At 57.1% G+C, this 21,584-nt stretch overlaps 6 protein-coding genes across 6 annotated transcripts; 3 read left to right on the forward strand and 3 right to left on the reverse strand.

The window, feature by feature from the left end:
* Positions 1 to 1,707: 1,707 nt before the first annotated feature.
* Positions 1,708 to 2,509, forward strand: EsH8_II_000297 (GNAT family N-acetyltransferase; the record flags this gene model as incomplete). The annotated part of the gene is made up of 2 exons (XM_083263595.1): positions 1,708 to 2,140; positions 2,256 to 2,509. The coding sequence occupies 2 exons, from the start codon at positions 1,708 to 1,710 to the stop codon at positions 2,507 to 2,509; spliced, it is 687 nt and encodes a 228-aa protein (XP_083120917.1).
* A 142-nt stretch (positions 2,510 to 2,651) lies between these two features.
* EsH8_II_000298 (thiolase-like protein) lies at positions 2,652 to 4,096 on the reverse strand (the record flags this gene model as incomplete). Its single annotated transcript, XM_083263596.1, has 2 exons — positions 2,652 to 3,534; positions 3,594 to 4,096. 2 exons carry the CDS (start codon positions 4,094 to 4,096, stop codon positions 2,652 to 2,654), a joined length of 1,386 nt encoding a protein of 461 aa, XP_083120918.1.
* Positions 4,097 to 4,914: 818 nt separating this feature from the next.
* Positions 4,915 to 6,180, reverse strand: EsH8_II_000299 (uncharacterized protein; the record flags this gene model as incomplete). The annotated part of the gene is made up of 1 exon (XM_083263597.1): positions 4,915 to 6,180. One exon carries the CDS (start codon positions 6,178 to 6,180, stop codon positions 4,915 to 4,917), a length of 1,266 nt encoding a protein of 421 aa, XP_083120919.1.
* Positions 6,181 to 7,432: 1,252 nt separating this feature from the next.
* On the forward strand, positions 7,433 to 8,113 carry EsH8_II_000300 (NAD(P)-dependent oxidoreductase; the record flags this gene model as incomplete). The annotated part of the gene is made up of 1 exon (XM_083263598.1): positions 7,433 to 8,113. One exon carries the CDS (start codon positions 7,433 to 7,435, stop codon positions 8,111 to 8,113), a length of 681 nt encoding a protein of 226 aa, XP_083120920.1.
* Positions 8,114 to 8,721: 608 nt separating this feature from the next.
* On the reverse strand, positions 8,722 to 11,376 carry EsH8_II_000301 (transcription factor domain-containing protein; the record flags this gene model as incomplete). The annotated part of the gene is made up of 3 exons (XM_083263599.1): positions 8,722 to 8,787; positions 8,852 to 10,549; positions 10,609 to 11,376. 3 exons carry the CDS (start codon positions 11,374 to 11,376, stop codon positions 8,722 to 8,724), a joined length of 2,532 nt encoding a protein of 843 aa, XP_083120921.1.
* An 8,204-nt stretch (positions 11,377 to 19,580) lies between these two features.
* On the forward strand, positions 19,581 to 21,387 carry EsH8_II_000302 (activator 1 subunit 3; the record flags this gene model as incomplete). The annotated part of the gene is made up of 3 exons (XM_083263600.1): positions 19,581 to 19,794; positions 19,950 to 20,159; positions 20,240 to 21,387. 3 exons carry the CDS (start codon positions 19,581 to 19,583, stop codon positions 21,385 to 21,387), a joined length of 1,572 nt encoding a protein of 523 aa, XP_083120922.1.
* Positions 21,388 to 21,584: the final 197 nt, after the last annotated feature.

Consider the following 21,584-nt stretch of genomic DNA (forward strand, 5'->3'; position numbering starts at 1 on the left):
TTGTAAAGTATATTATAATTGTGGGTGGATCTAGTAATTAACTGACTCTACCTGGATGCCACCCAAAGAAGCGTTCTTCTTATGCGTCGATCTCACTATCAATTGATTTCAACCCCACAAAATTGTTGGACACGGCAATAATCATCCGTCCCTGAATCAATGGAACCAATGCAGACCTTCAGAGCCAGGCTGGGCTGGAGACCAAGTGGGCTTATCGGCATATCCAGTTGAACATTCCAAAGTTTAAATCCAGGCGAACACGAGATGGAATGAAAGGTAGGGGCCCGCTTTTGGTATATAGTCATCCAGTTTTCCCCTCGAAAAGACAAGTTGAAATCGTTTCGTATCGTATCTAGTCACGTTGTTCACCAGTCCAAACCATGAAGCTTGCATCTTCCCTCTTCCTTGTTGCCCAAATGGCGGGCGCGGCGTTCGCTCTCAGTGGAGACGGCGCCAAGTGTGACCTCAACATCGAATGTCTCAGTGGTTACTGCATGCCTCGCACAGGCACAGAAGAATACGTATGCTGGGGAGCTCGTGCCAAGGGAGGTTAGTATAGCCTCGACACACATAATTGGTGAATCATGGAGAGATCTACTAACAACCAATCGTGTATGTCAGATTGGTGTAACGTCAACTATACCGGAACAGTATGCAACAGTGGACTGAAGTGCGTTTCTTACCAAGGTATGTAACATACGGTTTATTACTTTACAATCAACTGAAGTGCTGACTTTGCCAAAGGAAGCTATTTCCTTGGTAAGTGCACTTAGAGACTCTTGGAGGCTTAGAAAAGGGTTGACCAGCGATGCAATTAAATTCAATATGCCTAATCCTGCTCTCGGTGTTCTTTCCACTGCCGATATGACTTCCAATCAAGAAATATTATATAAGCCTTCTTTTTAAGAGAAACCTGTAGTTGTCCTTAGTCCTTTGCAAGGCAGACTTGGCCCGCAAGTCTCTTGTTGAGCAAGGGCTGCAGTGTATGGCGGAGCACCACAAAGAATAGTATAACCTAGGGGTATTGAAACTGGCAGGTTCAATTCTCTAGTAAATGACGCACCCGTGTTTACGAAGGTCCTCTATGGTGAAAAAACGTGCATATTTCAGCGGTTGCCGGCCCAACTTTTTTGAGGTACACTCCGCGGTATTTACGGGCGGTCTATACTCCATTATACGAGCGACAGCCATCACTTTTTGATTCGTTGAACGGTATGAGCTTGAGTATGGGAGAATGCTCAAAGTATTGAACACCTGTTACGGTTGTGTTTAGCGATCCGGGCCTTTCGCCATGTACATGGCTTTGGAAACAGGAACTATGGCCCAATCCGGGCAACTCTCCCAGAGGGACTAGTTTCATTGCGGGAATAACCCGGGATAGTTAAGGTCTGAATCCCTCGAGCTTCAACAAACTGGCTTCTTCGAGAGAAAACATGCGGGGCCATTGACCAGCCCTCACCTACTATTATTCATTACAGTTGAGTCTTTTCCTACCCGTGTCCGTCGTTACGGCGAGAATCTGTCCTCTCCGAGAGAACAGATTGATGATTGGTAATCCAAAGTTGGTCGACCATCATCTATTTAAACATGGACAGCGATCCCTTGGCATCCGATTCGCAAAGAGGCCAATTGACCCTTTAATCGCTGCTACCCTTGTGAACCGGAATTCCTAAACCCATCCCATCACCACCACCACCGCCCTTAAACATGACCGAGTGGAGGATCGAACCCTGCACCATCGCCGACGCACCGGCCCTGGCGCGCAACAACATGAGCGCCTTCTGGACCGACCCGAACTGGATCCTCGTCTGGCCCAAGGACATCAAGCTGGAGTTCCTCATCGAGCAGACAACGAAGCGCATGCCCAACAACCTCATCCGCGACCGCGCGACGCTGCGCCACCAAAAGGCCGTCGACCCGGAGACCGGCGCCCTCGTCGGCTATGCCCGCTGGGAGCTGCCGGCCGGCTGCGCCGAGGCCCCGGAGTGGGCCGATTCGCAGATCGCCGACGTGAGCGCCGAGGAGCGGGAGGCGTTCAAGGCGCAGTCGGACGCGGCTTGGTGGAAGCCGCGTTTTATGGACGGCATTGACGACTGCGGGCCCGAGAAGGACCGCATACTTGCCGAGAGGCCGTATATCAGTAAGTTTGAGCATGTCGGCAAAGCAGGGTAGAGAGACGGCGCTGTCTGGCCTTGACTTCACCCTCCCTTACCCCCGTACTTCATCGGTGAGCCTGAGCTAAGCTACCGGAAAAGGCCTCGATTACCTTGCCGTTCACCCCGAGAACAAGGGCAAGGGCATCGCCACAGCGTTGGTTGAGAATGGCATGAGGCTTGCCGAGAGAGTGGGGGTCGATCTCTTCATCCTGGCTTTTCCAGCCGGCCTGAACGCCTACAAGAGACTGGGCTTCAAGGAGATACACCGCGGCTACCAGGATGATACCAAGTACGGAGGCGAGGGTTATTGGGTATATCTGCTGACGTACGAGGTGAACAAGGCGACTGCCTGAAGATTTAAATCTACCACGCACGCCTGTGCAATGCCGTCGTGATGTGAAGAGTAATATTACCGCCCGGACGTTAACCTGCATGTGTCTGGAAAAATATGGTTTCATTAGCTATACAAAATACATCATTACAGGTGCAACTCGACTAGAACCGCGCCTCAACCTTCTCCTCCGTGTCCTGCAAAGCCCACTCGCTCTTCTTCGTTCTACTCCTCACGCTGGCCGCCTGCTGCGCCGTGAATCCCTTGGCCTCCACCGCCGGGTTGTATCCCAGCTTGTTGATCTTACCCACGGTCGCCGAGTCGATCTTGGGCGCCTCCTTGCCGTCCGGCCGGCGGTACACCGTGACAACGACGGCGCCTCCCAGTCCGAGGTTATGCTGCAGGGCGGCCTTGGTGCTGGGGACGGCACGGTTGTTGGCCCAGCCGCGCAGGTGCCAGACCAGCTCAGCACACTGCGCGATGCCCGTAGCGCCCAGCGGGTGACCCTTGGAGATGAGGCCACCTGAGGGGTTGACAACGTACTTGCCGCCGTACGTAATGTCCCCACGACGCACCAGCTCGTGGGCCTTGCCCGGCTCGGCCAAGCCAAGGGCGTCGAGGACAATCATCTCGTTTGCGGAGAAGCAGTCGTGCAACTCAACGACTTGGACGTCCTTGGGCGTAAGCCCGGCTTCTCCCATGGCGGTCCGGACGGCGTGCTGCGTCATCTCGAAACCCATCAGATCGATGGCCGAGCGGGAGAAGAGGGAGGGGGCGTCAGTGGCGAGGCACTGGCCCGCGATGAGGATAGCCTGGTCCTTGAGGTGAGGCCGCTCGTCGAGGAAAGCCTGGGAGACGAGGACAGCGGCGGCGCCGCCGTCGGAGGTGGGGCAGCACTGCAGCTTGGTGAGCGGCGCGAAGATCTCGGGGGCCTTCATGATCTGCTCCAGGGTGTAGACGTCCTGGAACTGGGAGTAGGGGTTGCGGGTGGAGTGCAAGTGGTTGACGCGGCCGATCTCGGCAAAGTCTTCTGCCTTGGCGCCGTATCTGTGTCTGGTTAGTAGCGTCCTTGCTTCCTCGAGTTCAAAACAGTCACGAAAACATACTTCTCCATGTACTCCCTGCCTGCATTTCCAAACATCTGCGCAGCACCGGGCGCGTTGGTGAAGCCGTTCGTCTCGGCCATCATCTTGATGGTGGTACCGGTAGGGTTCTCGCGGTCGTTGAAGAAGCTCTGCAGAGAACCGGGCATCATCTTCTCGAACCCGACGACAAGAACACAGTCGGCGGCGCCCGAGGACACGAAGTTGCGGGCCATGGCGAGGCCCGTGGACCCGGTGGAGCAGTTGTTGTTGACGTTGTAGATGGGGATGGAGGTCATGCCGAACTGGTAGAAGACGCGCTGGCCGCAGGTGCTGTCGCCGTAGCAGTAGCAGGCGATGCCCTGGTCGACGTCGTCGTAGTTGATCTGGGCGTCCAGCATGGCCTTGACGCCGGCCTCGAAGCCCAGCTCCGTGTAGTCGACCTTGCCGCGGGGCTTGATGAACTTGGTCATGCCAACGCCGAGCACATAGCATGGCGCCTTTTCACGCTTCTGTCGGGGAGCCATTTTGAACGGGTTGTCTTGGTTTATTTTTGTTTTATTGTGAGGCGGCTGCTGGTAGCTTGGTTGAGCTCCGGTTTGTCACAGGCTGTGCCCTCTCAAAATCGGCAGCTCAAGTGTTGTTAGATGGGAGGAGGGAGATGATAGGAACAAGGAGATGGGAACGCGACAAAGTGGCCAGGGTCTGGTGTTATACTCGGACGGCTAATTGTAACGATTAATAATGGTCACCTCTCTTTCATGTGCTGTGCGGGCAGTCAACGAGGTGAAGTTGCAAGCTTTCGCCTCCCGACCCCCTCCTCCATTTCTTGCCCCGGGATGAGCTTCTCCAGGTTTTACCCCCACGGCCGTAATTCCGCGTTCCGGGTGATGCCAAACAGCGCCAAAGAGCGCCAAAGCACCACCTAAAAGCTGGTTCGATGCGGGGAAGCAGCGTCTCGAAAGCGCAGAGTACCGAGGCCCCGGCCGCCATAACGTCGAGCTTGACGCAGCTTGGCGGCTTCCCCATACGTCGCGGCCAATCAGGTAGCTTGCCGAGGTAAACCGGCCCCGTTGCAGGGGATGGCCCTTTTTGGTAACCTCCTCGTCGGTAATTGTGAGATGCTGACTCGATTAGGCGGTGCGGTGTTGGTAATTTTGCATCTGATTTGACAACTATTGAGCCAAGTCTAGAGAAGACTAGAAACTGCAACGACCTCGCTTATCTCGAGTCAAATGTACTCTGTACCGTTCCCGAGCCAAAAAATCCACCATAAACTGACGCCTCATGGGCCAAAGATAGAAGCACAGCCCAAAACTCCCCAAGCCATTCGTTCAATATTGCACTACAACTGTCCCTTCACCCACTCCTCAACTCGTTGCTCAATCTCGGGCACATACAGCCACTTCATCTGCCCGTCCCCTTCCTCGAACCAGACCTCCTCCTTGGGCAGCTTGGCCATCTCCTCGCTTGGCAACCTCTTGTTGTTCAGCTTCTTCGTCAGCACCACCAACTCGCCCAGCCTCTCCCTCCTCAACCCCTGCCAGAACCCTACTGCCTCCTCCCACCCAATCTTGCCCGCGCTCTCCCTCGTCCGCTTCAAAATGAGCGCCAAGGTCGCCGCGTCCTCCAGGGCCATCGACGCCCCCTGGCCCGTGGTGGGCGGGATCGCGTGCGCCGCATCCCCCAACACCAACACCTTCCCCTGGGGCGAGGCCCACCGCTCCAGCGCGGGGAGCATGTAGAACGGCCACACGTTCATCGTCTCGTCCCGGATCCCCTCGAGCGCCGACCGGACCACGTCGGGCCAGTTCTCCTCGTTCTTCCTCAGCCGCGCCTTCAGCGCCTCCTTGTCGGCCATCAGGGCCTCCCGCGGCAGCGCCGCCCGGTCCGCGTCGAACGGCACCTGCGTGCCGGCCAGCATCTCCCCGCCGTCGGCCCCCTGCGGCGCCAGCACGAACACGCCGTTGCTGCTCGCCACGCTGACGGGGAACCGGTAGTCCTTGTCGGCCGGCACGCGCAGCTGCGCCGTGGGCACCGCGTACGTCAGCGCCGCGAGCCCGACGAAGCCCGGCTTCGCCTCGGGCGCGACGTGCGTGCTCCGCACCCGGGAGTGGATCCCGTCGGCGCCGACGAGCAGCCCCGCCCTCGCCCTGCCGCCGTCGTCGAACTCGAACTCGACGCCCGCGGCCGACTCGTCGACCACGCGGACGAACCTCTTGCCGTACGCGATCGCGACCCCGCGCTCGCGGCACGCCCTGGCGAGGATCTCGATGAGCTCCTGCCGGAAGATGCGCACGGCGTCGTACCCGAACTCGCTCGCGCCGCCGAGCGGGTACCGGTCGACGGTGGCCTCGTTGCGGTCCTTGTAGTAGACGTAGTCGAAGGCGTAGGCCTTTTCGAGCAGGGGCTTGTATAGCGAGAGCGAGTCGAGGATGCGCAGCGCGTTGGGGCAGAGCATCATCCCGCCGCCCGCGTGGTGTGGGAGGGGCGTCTCTGTGCGCGACTCGTAGATTGTAGAAGGGATGGACTGGGCTGCGAGGGAGAGGGCGAGGGCCATCCCTGCGATGCCGCCGCCGATGATGGCAACGTCGTCTTGAGGGGCGGACATGGTGGCGGTTGGAGGGGTTGAAGGTCCAGGTAAGAGTAAAAGGGAAGTCGTATTAGTAGAGTGTCGTGAAACTGTGCGATGGCTGAGTGAATGGTGATGGTGGTGTAAGCTGACTCTTTGGTTGTTCGTTCAAATCCAAACTTGGGGAGACACCGTCGACATTTATACCTATCCGACCTATCCGTCTCTCATCCCCAATCCTCCAACGACTCCAAAGCCTCCTCCGTCAGACAAAGTCGGACGCGTAGACAACCCCCCCATCTGCCACCATCTCATCGAAAGCCATACTGCTTGCAAATGCGGCGCAGCAACGACCCGCCTCGTCCGGCTTACAAGACCCGCTTCTCGGCCGAGACAAGTACGAAATCCCAGATCGGGTTTAGCCCCGTCCGTGCTCCGTGCCCTCAATCTCTCCGCTCCGTAAACCCTCTACTCCGAGCGGTCGAATCGCTGCTCTCTGTCTTGTTTGCTGAAAAAGCCTCGGAGCGCCCCGAGTCAGCGCTAGTATTTATTGCCTCTCGCGGGTTGCGGCAGAAAACAAATAATTCCGCCTGTTTGCTTCTGCAGCCTTCCCCCCTCCCCCCTTCTTCTCAGTTGCCCCTTTCGGTCCTCCGAACGGAAACCACGTCCCCACTCGGCCGAGTGAACCCAGTGACATACTGAGCCTGGTACACGGCGCAAGCCAAGTTCCCACCGCATCTCTTCCAACGAAGAGGGATCCCTTTCCCTTTGTACTTATTTGGAGAGGGGATAGCTACAAGCGTGCACCATGTTTACTGTAAAAATAAGCAAAGACGAAAAAAAGTGAGGCAGGGTTGGGGCGGAGGGGGGTTGGCCCGTTCGGCTCCGGGAGGCTTAGCGGCGGGGTTTGACTTGCGCCGGACTAGACTCGGCCTGCTGCTGTCTTCTCGGCCGATACATGAACGAGAAACGTCGTGGCACAGCTTGGACGGCCTAGCAAAGAAGATGTCGGCCGATATTAATAGGTGATTGAAAAGCATATTTATAATCCAATAGTGGCAGTGGTTTAGCTCGTGAAGGGGAGGGGGGACCCAAAAAGGAGGATATAAGACCTCGCAAAGAGCACCTCGAAACCGCGTACAATATCCTTCACCACCATCATCAATTCATAGCCTCTGTCTATATCTAGATCTACAGCGCAGGGAATCATCTTCAGAAGCAAGCTCACCCATCTCAAGCTCACCAAACCCAAACCTTTACATACCCGCCCCCTCCCCTCCTCCCAAGCAAGATGCACATCCTCATCCTCGGCGCGACAGGCCGCAACGGCGCTCTCGTCCTCGCCGAGGCCCTCGAGAGGGGCCATACCGTGACCGCGCTCGTCCGCGACCCCTCAGCCGTCGCCCCCCGCCAGAACCTCACCCTCGCGGCCGGCACGCCCCTCTCCCTCCCCGACCTCCGGGCCGCAATGCTCTCCCCCCGCGCCCCGGACGCCGTCATTGTCGCCCTGAACCCGCGCCGGCAGTCCGATTCGCCCTTCGCCGCCCTTCACCCGGACTCGCCCGCGGCCCTCATCCGCGACTCGGTCCGCAACGCCCTCGAAGCCATGCGGGGCTCGCCGCGGACGCGTCGGATCGTCGTCAACAGCATGCAGGGCGCCGGCGCCAGCAGGGGCAGCCTGCTCTTCCCGCTCCGCGTGCTCTTCGACCACAGCAACATGAAGCACACCCTCGACGACCACAACGCCGTCGACGCGCTCCTCACGGGCGAGGAGGGTAAGGGCGTCGACTGGGTCCTGGTCCGGCCGCCCATGCTTGTCGAGGGCGAACCGCTGCCGGTCAAGGTGTTTGGCGACGACGGCAGCGGCGTACGCTGGCTGCCGAAGATCACGCGGCGGAGCGTGGCCGGGTTCATGCTCGACGCCGTCGAGAAGGACGACTGGAAGCGCCAGGCGCCCGTCATAACAAACTAGGTCGTTTCGCCCGCTGGAAGAGGTTGTTGCATCGTAGGGGAAGGTTATGTCACCGTGCTCTGGGTTTGTGGTCTGTCAGGTTCAGAGGAAAGGGGTCGGTAGAATATTTTTTGTATAATTTATAACGCATGCTGCGCAAACGCCATCCATGCCCTCCATTTTTGAATTCTTCCGCTGCTTGTTGGTATCGTCAACGTAATATATTTACACTTTTCCTTTCGATCGCTCCTTGTCACCCAGTATTTAGCGCTTTCTTCCTTTGCTGGGATGTCTGGACAACCCTAACTCTCCTTAGTATCGCCTTCTTTCGCCCACAGAATGCATAAGTACACTTGGGGAATTATATCTGCCACTCTTCGTTGGCAGATTAGGTACGCGGGCTGGCATGTGATACGCCTTGGCCGCCCAGCATTGGCAGGACTAAACGGCCTCGTCGAGTATCGCCGTTCCGGCCCGCAGAGGAGCCAATGCACCGTGCCACCGCTGCAGCATTGCCCTCGGTATTCATCAGTATAGTACCAGGCAAGCCTCGTCCATGGTTCATGACACGAGCGCTTGTTGGGTATATACGGTTCTCTAGATGGTATCCTGCCATCAAACCTCGCGTGTTAGGAAGGGCCTGGTATCAATGGATTCCAGTAGTCTAGATCCCAGCCCGCGTGATCATCCGGAGTCTGCGGACCACCCATCAGCCCAGTCCCACCCGTCCCACAGCACCCAGCCGCCGTAGTCACTTACCGCAGCCGCCGACGCATTCGAATGGAACATGAATGGCGCTCTCGTCTGCATGTAGGGGTCCATTGGGTCGGCTGGATTAGGCAAGGTCATCTCGGGGTTCGTGTTGGTGGAAGCCTTGCAGGCGTCCAATACGCCCTGAAGGCTGCGTCGGATGTCATGCAGCTTCTGCTCCTGGTTCGTGGACTGCACGGATGCCAGGACGACAGCGAGCGAGACGATGTCTTTCAGGTCGTTGCCGCCAACGTTGCGGGTAAGCAAGTTGAGCGTCTTCTCGACGGTCTTGATCAAGCGGGAGGGTGACCAAAGCGCAAATGTATCGCTGCTGAACGCCACGCCGTCATCCATCGGATCTGGCGACACGGCCACGGTAGAAGATATTCCGAGGTTGCTGCCGTTGGCCTGCGACTCGATCGCTGCTTTGATGTAGAAGCAGACGCTAAAGGCTGCCTGCAAGATGTCCTTCTTCAGCACCATGTGGTACATGTCGCTTATGTCTTGGAAATGGGTTAGGAGCGGATCGAGTTCGTCGAGGTATCGCATAATGACCATGGAAGACCGCAGGTACGCCCTCGATATTTGGGGTGGCGCGTCTGGCATGCCTAGGGCGAATGGGCGGTAAAGCGCCAACAAGGGCCGTCGGACGTGCATGTCGAGAATGACCCTGGACCTCCACTGCTTGCTCTTTTCGACCTCGGTCAGAATGCCATGGCGGGGGAACAAGTAGTTGATGTCTTCCAAAAACCTGTCGAGTTTCGTTCCGACGTCGAGGATTTCGCCATAGTCCCGAACCGAATCGACGCGATTTATCAGGGTGGCGACCTGCATCCGAGCGCCCAGGGTCATGGCAGCGTAAACCTGCATCTGGTTGTCGGTGAGCTGGTCGATCGGCTTGCTCGGGGGTAGTTCCTTCATGTCAAAGAAGAGATCGCTATCGTCGAGGTTTCGGGGCGGCCTGCACGTAAAGTCTCCCTCGCGCACGAGGCATGCAAGGTTGCATGCTAGCGACAGATGCAAATCCATGTCAAGTATGGTGAACCACAGCCTCCTCCGCAGCTCCCCAAAGAAGACGGGCACTCGGGGTTCGAATTCGGACGGATCGCGGTGCAAGCCCATGGTCATGGCCCTGCGCACGATATAACCCAACTGCGCCCACGAATCCTGCGGCCGCGGCGTGGTCATTCTCTGAGCGTGTACTAGCAGGATCTCCGTCTGCAACGTCGTCAAATCAACCAACTGTTTGCCCTTCAAACCATCCAGCCATGATCTCACAAGCGCGCAGGCCGTGGGGATGTGCACGCCCTCAACACGCTCGTGGCCCAGCCCCTTTGACTTCGTCTCGAATCTCGAACCGATGGACAAGACAGCCAAAAGCTGTGGAAGGAACGTCTCGCCCGGCAGCTTGCCCTCCCAGAACAGTTCGTGTTGTTCCTTGAAGGTGGGCACATGAATCATTCGGTAGATGGTTTCGGACGTGTTAATGTAAGAGGCCAGCAGCCTGTCGCATACCGCTTTCTTGGGGAGAATGTCATGCATGCGCTTCTGGACCGGAATGACCGAGTCGGCAAAGACAGAAATCGGGGACAAGGACTTTCGGTGCTCTTCTTGGATCCTCTTGTGGAGAACGTGTAAGCCATACATGGTGTCTCGGATGCCATCAATCCTGGACTGGTTTGCCATGAAATCCCTGGCATCATCGAACTGGGAGAGAAGGGTTAGGACAACAATCGGCAGACAATGAGGGGGCCGGGGCAGGTTACCAGATTCAACAAGACGCGCACGCTGCTTTGGCCAAAGAACCGTGTCCGTAGGGCGCCTCTCTTGACCGTCAGTCCTCGTATCGTCTCTGGTGATAGCGGCAAATGCTGACCAGCTCCGCTGAACTCGGTGCCGGCCGGGCTCTTGATCATGAACTGCTTCTCCAGGCGGTCCAATCGCGATGTAAGTTCCTCCAAGGCAGAGTGAGCGGTCGATTCTCCATTGCGAAGTGGCACAAACGAGGATTCCGGCGCGTGCGATCCCGGTGTTGCGTTCGCGGGCAGACAATTCCTCTTTGGCGGACGCTGTACGTCGCCGATCTCGACGTCGGAGCCGTCTGACATCATCGATGAGTCGTGTTCGGCGGCATATTTGCAGTTGCGATGCGACTTTTGGCACTGCGAGCAGGGCAAGTTGCGGTCACATCTCAGCTTCCGCTTGCGACATTCGGTGCACGACTTGACCGGGCGCGGTCTCTTGACGCTGCGAGATGCCGATGCCGCGGCTGCTGCTGCAGCGGCGGCGGCCGAGGCGGCAGCTCCGCCAGCAGCAGGTGTGGCAGGGGTTGATGTAGACGCAGACATGGGTACCGGCGTGGCGGTAGGAAGAGGATGAGGAGCTGGTTGGGATGGCGACGTCTCGAACGGACCGACGCCGGATATCGAGCCCATGGGCGCAACGGCGACGAGACTGGCGTTGGGATGCAGTGTGGTGGTAGTGGTGGTAGTGGCCGCGCCCATGTCCGGGCCAGAAGTGGTTGCGGCGGCCATTTGTGCCGTGTTACAAAAGTTCCAGAAAACCCGCGTTCGGCACCGCCGTTGGATATCTGCGGTAGCGGGAGGCGGTGGGCAGGCGAAGCGAGGAGCACAGTACGACGCGGAGCAGCACGCTCGGCGGGCACACCACAGCTAAGCGGCGGCGGCGGCGGCAGCGGCACGCTTCGAGACTGCAAGCTCGGAAAGGGATTGTCGGGTGGAAGGTTGAAGAAGGCAGGCCAGCAAGACTGCTCCTCGCAGTAGCAGGATCAACAGCTGCTGCAGCTACAGGCCGGCGCGATGGTCAGCCAACCTTTGCTTTCTCATGAAAGGCCCCGGGCACGGCTGGGGTTCTGGTTTGCGTTTGCGCTGCTGGATATCGACTCTGACCGGTGTCGAGTCATTCGCGGGCCATACATGCTGTGACTGCGGGTGAGAACTGGACGGGGCTTGGCGTGGGCGCGCAGACGTGAGCGAGCGACGGGGCAAGGGAAGAAGCTATTGCAGCAGCGGTGGTCTTTTGGGGGGCGGTCGTTGGAGAGAGTGAATGGGTTGCAGTAACAGGCGTCACGGTGCTGTAACCGACGGAGACGGTGTGGATTCGCCGTCTGCCCTGGCCGGTCTCTGATCTTCTCCAGAAGAGGTCCACGGGAATGTCGTCAATGAAAGCAGATGAAGCTCCGGAAGAGATGGGGATAGCGAGTGAAGAGAGAAGGGAAAGAGAGGAGAAGGGGGAGAATAGACTTGACGAGGGAAAAAAAAAAAAAAGATCGGATTGCTAGTTGCAATGATCCAAGCTTCCTCGGGGCTTTGGGGGTGTGGTGCGGTGGTGCGGTGCCGTGTGGTCCAGTGCCTCGTCTAAGGCAAGGCAAGGCAAGGTACGGAGTAGAGATGGCAAGGTAGGCGACAAGAACAAGGCAAGGTATCCGGGATGGCTCTACCTTGGAGGTGAGACTGGCGTCCTTCTGAGTGGCTCCGGCTGGGCCTCTGCTGACCGTTGGTTCCCAGATCCCCCAACCCCAGGATGCGTGGGTGATGTGGGCTTTACGGCTCGCTTTGCCTGAGATGAGGTGAGGTGTGGCGCTCTGCTCTGTAGTGTGCTGGCACCCGGCTCTTGGTGTCCTCACTGAGTGGGAGAGAGTAAGAGAGCTGGGGTTGAGCTGCCGAGAGAACGTGTGAAGGAGTTGGAGGTTCAGGTTACTCCGACAGAGGGCAAAAAAAAAAAAAAAGGGTCTAAAGTGCAGGGGACACGGTAGGCCTGGTCTGGCCTGGTCTGGCCTGGTTCGAGGTGGACGGGACGGGAAGTTTGGAAGGTTGAGGTAAAGGTGGGACTGGTGAAAGAAGGTCGATGGGGGGGGGGGAGGTGGTGTGTTTAGTGAAGAGGTGGTGATCCACGCCCCTTCTCGGCGGTTGTTCCAGGCGTTCAGATTGGAGGAGAGGTCTTGTCTCCAGGCGTCTAGGGGTGAAGGTAGACCGGCACGCAGTTAGTCAGGTAAAGGAAAGGGCAGGGCAGAGTGCACACATAGTGTCGACGACAAAGGATAGTAGTGTCCGGGTACTGAATCACTAATTGATTGACTGGGAGGGGGAGGGGGTGGGATACGGTCAAGACCTGGTTGTGGGGTACATGCTAAGGTACAACGGTAGACTGACTGTGGTGTAGTGTACGGATAGAGCGTAGCCGTGGCGGGGAAAATGCCAGACTCGAGGCCTTTCTTAATACGCATAGCAGTGGTGGTGCCTCGGCCTCGGTGCCTTTAAGCTGACGCACCCGAACCGAGCCAGAATTAGAGCCAGAATTAGAGCCAGAACCAGAACCACAACCAGAACCAGAGCCGGAACCAGAACTGGGACCTGGGGATGGGAAGGGGAATGGGGCATGGGGCATGGGAAGAGGGAGGGTTGGGGGGCAGAGGGTTCGAAAGGATCAGATTACTGTGCATCGAGCATATCCTGTCCTCATCGGAGCCGGGCATCAGGCCCAAGGAGCAAACGGCGGCCGCGGGTCGTTATGTGAAAGGCCACGATGGATGGATGGCCACGGCATGGGTTCTGCAGCACAGGGGGACGGGACACAGACTTTGATTGACAAGGAAGGTCTGAAGGCATGTCCGTCCCAGCAAGTGGGCTCCCGGTACATTCAAACCGCATATCGGAGAGGCTGGGCAGAAAAAGTCGTGCGAGAGCAGAATAACCCATCCCGAGGGAAATGCGACACTCGCTCGTCGACGGCCGCTGGCCAAACAACCCAGCGGTGCAGAGCGCGCTAGAGAGAGTGTGAGGCCCGGCTGAGGGGCACCGCAGGGCCTGGAACGACGCTGGATGAGGGATCGGCGTGCCGGGTACCCTTGCTACCATGCTGGGGTTCCTGTATCCGTACCGGAATTTGAAGTTTCCGTATACTGACATAGTGTACACTGCCTGCCTACCGTGAAGACATGTTGGTAAGCCAGGCTGCTGCAATTCCTTCCTGGGAGGCACGGCCAGGGAAACAGACAAGGCTACGAGAGAGAGACGGGAAGAGAGCACATCCCACATCCCATTTCAAGCTACGTAGGTTGCTTGGCCAAGGCCCGGGTGGGTGTCTCTTTGTTCTAGCTCGGGGAGCCGACAGGTGTTCGTCGCGGCTTGCAAGGTACTTACTTGCTTGCTGTAGGAGCACATCCTTCATCGACAACAATTATCCGTGCCCTCTTTAGGGGGGGAGGGGACGATGGTTTGCTCTGCTGATGCTCTGCTTACTACTACTGCCACAGATCTACGGAACCTGGAGTCTTCGCTTAGCGCCTGAGTGGACCCCGGAAAAATTCGGTTTTCTCTTTTTGCATTGGGCATCTTGATGTCTTAATGTTGCTGCCTTCGGTGTATAATTCCAGAAGTGTACGTGCGTGTGTGAGCGAGTATAGTATGTGCGCCCAAAGACTCGTGTTCGTGTATGTGGGAGAGCACGTACCGACAAGCAATGAGAAAAGAATAAAAGTAAAACATGCAATCATGTACCCGGACGCTGTCAGAGGACCCGTACGAGTAGAGAGTAGTATGAATGCAATATCAGTACGGGCCACGGAATAGTAGAGTGAAGCGGGCGGCCGGGCGGCGGCCGAGAGAGGAGATGCATGTTGTCGGCAGCTTCGGTACGTACCTATTTTTTACATTACACATAACAGGACGGCACACGTGTGGGTTGGCGATGGGTGCTAGGAGCCCAGGCTAAAGGTGTGGCACCTATCCGAACACAGGTAAAGCGAGAGCGAGAGAGGGAGAAAGAGAGAGTTAGAGGCAGATGGTTTTTTTTTCGAGTTGTTTTTTTACGTGTAAAACCAAGCATTCAAATATCTGTGAGGCCATTCAAATGCCCCGTCCCAGCAGATGCCTTCATACCTAGCCTGCCTCGGGAACGGTCCGCTCCAAGCATTCCAGGTCAGAGACATTGCCTCCCCCCCCCCCTTGACAAATTATAAAATAACGAAGAAAAAGAAAAAGGAGGGAAAAGGGAGCAAGAGAAACAAGAAAACGGAAACCAACCACGTGATGTTCAAGGCAAAGACGAAGATCTCCCCCTCCCCAGGACCAATTACTGTAGGTAGTGTGGATGTATCCGTAGTGTACTCCGTACACTAAGTAAAGATAAACCCACAGTCCCCGTGGCCCGGCGGGTCTGTCTTGACTGGGCCAGAGCTTGGATTCTACATGGCACGCTTCGATCCACTCAAGCTTCGTCTACCACGAGCTGTCCCCGCCGTCCGAAGGTGCAGAGCAGGAAGATCAAACAATCGTTTTCAGGGTTTGAAGGAGGCAAGGCCAAGATGAAGTGGGAAAGGGTGGGCACGGCGTGGCTCGCGGTGGGGCCCTCTGCTGCACCGTGTCAGTGAAAAATCTCCCAAGCAGAAAAAAATAAAATAAAATCAAAAGAGACAAGCCCAAAGTCCGCCCGTTCATGACAATTAATTTCACTGATAGCAGACTGAGATAAATGACGATTGCGGAGGTGCGTACACTATGCCCTCGACGACGAATTTCCGTCTCGGGGCCGAAAAATAACCCGGGCAACCCCCCCCCCCCCCCTTCGCCACTTTGACCTTGACCTGGACCTGCTCATCCTCCTCCAACACGTCTGTCATGTAGTGTAAGAGGTCGTGCAAGGGTGACGATAGTGCAGCTAATCATCGCAAGATAACCGGTGCGCCATGACACGACCACACGGTCCAAAAATACAAGAATAGTGACACCTATACCTGTCTCCAGCATTTGCCCGCCCCGGCCGGAAGCTAGCTGCCTCTCCCCTGCCTTTCGCGTTTGCGGCGCGCAGTGTCTGGCGACATGTCGGGTAGGCTTGTGCCCTGTTTATGCGCCGGCCGCAGCACGCGGGTTTCTGCTGTGTGCATCTTCTGCCTTGCCTTGCCTTGCCTTGCATCCGGAGATCTCGAGTGTTGCAGAATCAAAAAGCCAAATCTAGTCGATCAAGAATGAGTGTGTATGTATACATGGTACACATGTATGTGTGCGTCCGGACGGGGTCGACCATGTGTCGTGAGTGAGCGTCATGCCCTCAGCCTCGACGCCGATCACTTGGGCTTTCGGAGTCTAGTCCGAAGCCTGCTCACCTACATTCCCGCATCTGCATCTGCACCTGCGTGTAAGGATACATACATCCTGCCTACCACGTTCGCTCCCCCGTATGAGATCTCGAGGATAGCGTAGTCTAAACTATACCGCCCTTCACTGGCAGGTGCAACCTTGGATGTAATGCGTCCGAGACCATGACATGATGCTCACCTAAGCAACCAAGTGTGTAAGCGTGAGTTTGAGGGCGGCCGACGACATTGTCACTAAGCCTTTTTCTGCAAGAAAAGAGAAGAAAAAAAAGAAGGGAACAAACCCCCCAGTGCGAGTCTCGCCTAGCGCTTGGCTCCCTTTGGCCTACTGTCCCAACCAACCGCCCGACGAGCCAAGCTTCCCTCACCAATCTCTTCGACGATCTGTCCACCGATTGCCAATTATCCCCTGGCCCCCAATTGCCTTTGCTTGGCCGGCTGCAATATCGAACCCCCCGAGTGTGTCCGTAGCCATGTGCGCGTGTTCCAGTTTTCCAGACTACCATCGCAAGGCACTAGGGCACGTACAAAATGGTGATACGCTCTGGGACGGCATCTTCCCTCCCTCATCCCACACAAAGAGAGGGCCCTGAGACGATCAATCCAAGATCCACATCCAATTCTCTCTTCAACCCGACGACAGTTTTAGCTGCAAGAACATCGCGTGTCCTTGGGCTCCAAAAAAATATTTCTGCCCCGCGATACAGGCTGTGCATGCAGGGCAAAATCCCAACGTCAATTTCGGCCTCGCCTGTTTCTGTCTTGAGAGAGCGTCCATGACCCTTCAGGCTCTAGCCCGGTGCTAGCCAGGGCTCGCGGCCGATCAATCCTACATGGCACTCTCGAATGCTCCCCGAAACGGCCACCGGTGTGATGGCATGTCTGGATCTGGGGATGGGTTTCATTTTTGGCAGTTCCCAGGGGCAAATAAGGTACGTCGGCTCCGTGGATTAGCAGCCCTTTGTTAAGACAGGAGACGGGAGTAAATCTGCCCGATCTGGTCCGACGATCGAGATTCCCCCGAGTTCTCCAATGTGTGTCTGGTTTGGTACCACCAATCGCTCTCGAGGAAACTAGCTAGTATCGCTGAGGAGGCAGAGGAGAGAGAGATAGAGAGAGAAATGAAGGGAGGGGGAGGGAGAGAGTCTCGGCCGTGCTCAGACAATCTCATTGCTGCCGAATCGGCTGGGACGGTCTCTGGCATGGCGGAACCAGGGCCACCAGCAGTTGGGGCCACCATCGGCGGTAATTACATGGTTTGTCTCCAGTATGCCCGGTCGACCGGATATCAGGGACGCGTGCCGACAACGAGGAAGCACCCCCTCGCTCTGCACGAGGTACACCACATACACTGCTACAGTAAGGCCTTGAAACAGACCAGCACGACATTTGGTCGCAATAAAGTAGGCCCCCACGAGGGTCCCCTCAGATTCAGTGTCACAGCCCCATTTGGGGACCCATATCACAGCGGGAGGTTCGTACGTCGGCTCCGGGCATTGTTCCTTTGGGGAAAGGCAAATGCACTGACGCGCCCCGAGACTTCGGACGAAATCGAACCTCGAACCTCGAACCTCGAACCTTGCACGTGCCACAACGTCGGTTGCGGCATCGGGTTCGTATACAGAACCTCTCGTGTTACCTCGGAACGAAATGTGAGGGCGGTTCCAGATTCCGGCTCTGGGCCAATGAGCGGGCTCCGGAATGATTGCATAGCGTCCCTGCCTCTCTGCACGCGCCCAAGACCAGGAATCCTCCGCAACTCGGCCGACGAGTCGGGATGGCGCTGCAGCTGTGTAAAGCTGGGGGGCATTTGGGTGCAACGGAGCAAGGCGGAGTGGGCTGTGGCGATTGACCGACGTGCAGTAGGTTCCGTGGCACCGAGGAACAAAATGGCCATTCCTATTCTGTCCATGCGGCATGTGGCCTGTACTGTGCAGGTATTCCATGTCGGCCTAGGCGAACTTTGGGGAGGCGAGGGAATGGGTTGCGCGGGCGAGTAATACGTATGATTTTAACAATCCTTCAAGGTGTGGCCATCGGCTAGCCCTAGAACAGGGCAGCAGTATGTCAGTCGGCCCGGCGTAGAAAAGATGATGTAGCTCCATTCGTCTTTGCACGGAAACGCTCCACGGTGTCGCGAAAGTTCATATTCGGTCCGGTGTTGCCGGGATGGAGGCAGTCGTTGCTTCGGTACCATCTAGTTGGTGCGGGCGGAGTATCGACCACGTCAGATATCAATGCAGCTTCACGCCCGCATAGCAGCATGTTAGAAAGCGGCAACGACAGTGACACTCAGCAAAGTCGTCCTTCTTCTTGCCGCTTGACAATCTCCGAATCTGGCATCGAACGAGCGTCTCACGGCCCGGCATGTGTGTATTGCGGCCATTCTGGAGCAGCAAGGTCCCGAGGTAGACTAGTCGCCATCCATCGTTGCTGTCCGGCATGTGCCGGCAGACGGTAATCTCCAGTGGCCCTGTGTAGTCAACCAATTCGTGGCGGCGGCGGCTTCTGGAGACTTGCTTTTGAAAACACCCCTTGCAGGAGACGGCACCCTCGTCTGTCGAGACTTGCAGATGCAAGGCCTACCGCGTTTGTCTTGCCTAGTATTGCTTCCACGCCCATGTCAGTTCGAGAAAGAGGACAACCACCGGCCGGGCTGAGCAGCCACCGCGCCAAAGGACCCAATGATGGAAGGTGGTTTCGGGCGATGGATTCAACGTCATCTCCGGGAGACGGCAGAGGTGGGAGGAGGACGAGGAGGGGGAGCGAGGAGGGAGGGTTACTTACATAGTACTCTGTATGTCTGTACATAGTAAGGCGGGAGGAGCTGCGAAGCCTTAAGCTATAGCTGCACCTGCTCCGCCAGCAGCTGCAGACAGCAGGAGCGACTAGACCAAAGCAGCGATTGTTCCTCGCTTAGTGGTGGCTGGAGCCGCTACGGCGAGCTTAGCGACACGGAAGCTCCGAACGTCTGGCGATGACAGAGCACCCAGCGGGGCTTAGCAGCATATATGCATCGGGAATAACGGCGTCCAACCTCGATAAAGACCTTAAGCAAAAGGGAAAAAAAGTCATCACCTCGTACTACGTATGAACTTCCAATCCATTCGACCTTGTCCCGCCCCGACCTTGCTCCAAGCCGGGATTCGCCTTTCCGCCATCCATTGCTTACCAGCCACGTTGATTCCGCAACGCCATCTCTAATCTCCTAGACACAGGGCGGAGTTGCGCGTTTGCGGCTTGGACAAATTTCAACCCACGTCGAACTTGCCCGCCCTGGTCTTCGCGCTGTTGAGCTGCAATCCCGGTCGCGGAACGTGAACGAGCGAATCGCAGCGCTGCGTTCAGACCTTACTTCCGCGTAAATTGCCGTATCGCGGGTAGCCATCTTTCACCGAACACACTCCATCCGCGGCCCCTCCTGCCCCTCGTGGTCGTCTGGGTTATGCCACCCGATGCTCATGCTTTGGCCTGTGGTTCAGCAACGCGGTGCTAGGTCAACAGGCAGGCCCCTTGCCAGCTTTACTTCCGAGTAGTACAGTCCCGCCAAACTGGTTGATCTTGGCGCATCCACGGCCTGTTAAGATTGTAGACAACCAGCAGCAACATAATATCCAACCGTCGATGGTCCAGCAACAGCAGCTTGATCGCCATAGCATACCAGCCGCCGACATGTCGGTCGCCAACGCCAGATCCCAGCATCCCTCGAGGAGTCCGGCCCCGCGCGACGAGGCCAACGTCGCCAATATTCCGCATATTCTTCCCCACGAGCGCGTCTTCCCTATTCAGATAGGTTCCGAGCTGTTCAAGCTTTCAGGCGCCTCCATTTCGTCCGATGGTACGTTTGCGATCCTTGCCGTTCCCACCCTATCCAGTCGGTCGGCATCCGTCAGAAGCCGCGACCCGCCAAAGGCTCCTGTAGCTCTCGTAGCTCTCGTTTGCGCCCCGAGACGGATGTCATTCATCCTTGCCCATGTGCTAACGTCCCTCCAGCGCCGTCCTACTTCTCCCAATACTTCTACTGCCAGATCAAAAAGGCACACGAAACGGGCGAGGACCTCTCCAGCGCCATCCGTACCCTCTACATCGACCGCGATCCCCAGACCTTCGCCGACATCTCCCTCCACCTCCAGGGTTACCATGTTAAGCCACGAGACGGGACACACTTTGTGCGGCTCTTTGCCGATGCTCAGTTCTACAGCTGTACGTTCGCTATGACGGCTGCTGGCTATCATATGGCCCAACCAATGCTGCTCTGAGAAGGACACTAACACCTGCTGCAGTACCCAAGCTGATATCACAACTCTACGAAGAGTCAATATTCATCTCTATTGGCCACCGCGAGTTTCAAATACCCCGCGACATCTTCACCGATCCTGGCAACTCACCCAACTTCTTCTCCCTCGGCTTCGCCGTCTTCTTCTCCAACCCTGAAGACCTGTTCCCCGGCCTGGCACGGGAAGGCCTCCTCCGACCCCCGTCCATCCTGCCACCGTCCGTCCCTAATCGGTCTGCAGAGACATTTGCCGAAATCCTGCACCTCTTACGTGGTTACCCCGTCACGATTCGCAATGAGACGCACCGTGCCGAGTTGCTGCGAGACTGCCGGTACTTCAACTTCAAGGGCCTGGAACAGAAACTCATACCACATCACATCAGCTACAACCAGGGTCGGCGCCGCGAGGAGATTGTCTTGCGGTTGGAGGACATTCTCAAAAGCGGCATCAGTGTCGGGGCTGAAGTCTCGGCTTCCCCCGGCGATCATTTGACTGGCTGGGTCAACTATGCGCGCCCCTATGTCGACGACCGCGCGGCAGAGCTCGTACTCGAAATCAGCGGAGAGAGCACCCGCATCCACTTCCAATCCGGCTCCATCCGCGCCGAGTTCTTCAGGGACACCCGTGCCCGTGTGGCACGCCTATTCGAGGTCGTTGCAACGAAGCTGAATCTACCGCCAACGACGCAACCCCTGGGTCTGCTGATGGCCTCAGGTGGCGCGGGTAGCCAGCCGCCGACGCCCGGCCATACGCCTTTGAGCGAGGACCTCGTCCGCGTGTCCATCGATGCCGAGACATCCATCATGCTGGACGGCAAGCCGCACACTTTTGACGCCGACGACTTTCAATTCGCGCATCCTGGTTCCGCAGCTTCGAGTACTGGCCAAGGCGGTGGGATCGAGTCGCCGACAGCGTCCTCGGCGTTCCAGCCGAACTCGCGCAAACGGAGACGGGTCGACTCGCTCGGCCATGCGGCCGGCGGACAAGCGGCACTGGGGGGTGAGGAGTGGGTGGTGCGGACGGGCCAGTGGAGGCTTAAGATCCAGGGGTCCCGCGGTGGCAAGAGCTTCGTCGAATGCGTGCTCGTGGCTGTCAAACTCGACGCATATAGCTCGGAGAATGCAAGGAATGCAGCTAGGGGATTCTTGACCTGATCTGACGAGAAGAACCCGTCCCGGGCCATGCATTACCTGTTGGTTTGGAATGTTTGGCGGATTGTTTTGAACACTTCTTTTTTTGGGAAGCGACAGCAGTGGGGAGACAAGTACCACATACTGCACGACATCACGACTTTTGATATTGCTGTACATACCTATACCACGGCTCACATGTTTGTATAAGAAGGAGATCG

The sequence above is a fragment of the Colletotrichum jinshuiense genome, chromosome 2, assembly GCF_051148585.1.
Source record: "Colletotrichum jinshuiense chromosome 2, complete sequence".
Classification (NCBI taxonomy): domain Eukaryota; kingdom Fungi; phylum Ascomycota; class Sordariomycetes; order Glomerellales; family Glomerellaceae; genus Colletotrichum; species Colletotrichum jinshuiense.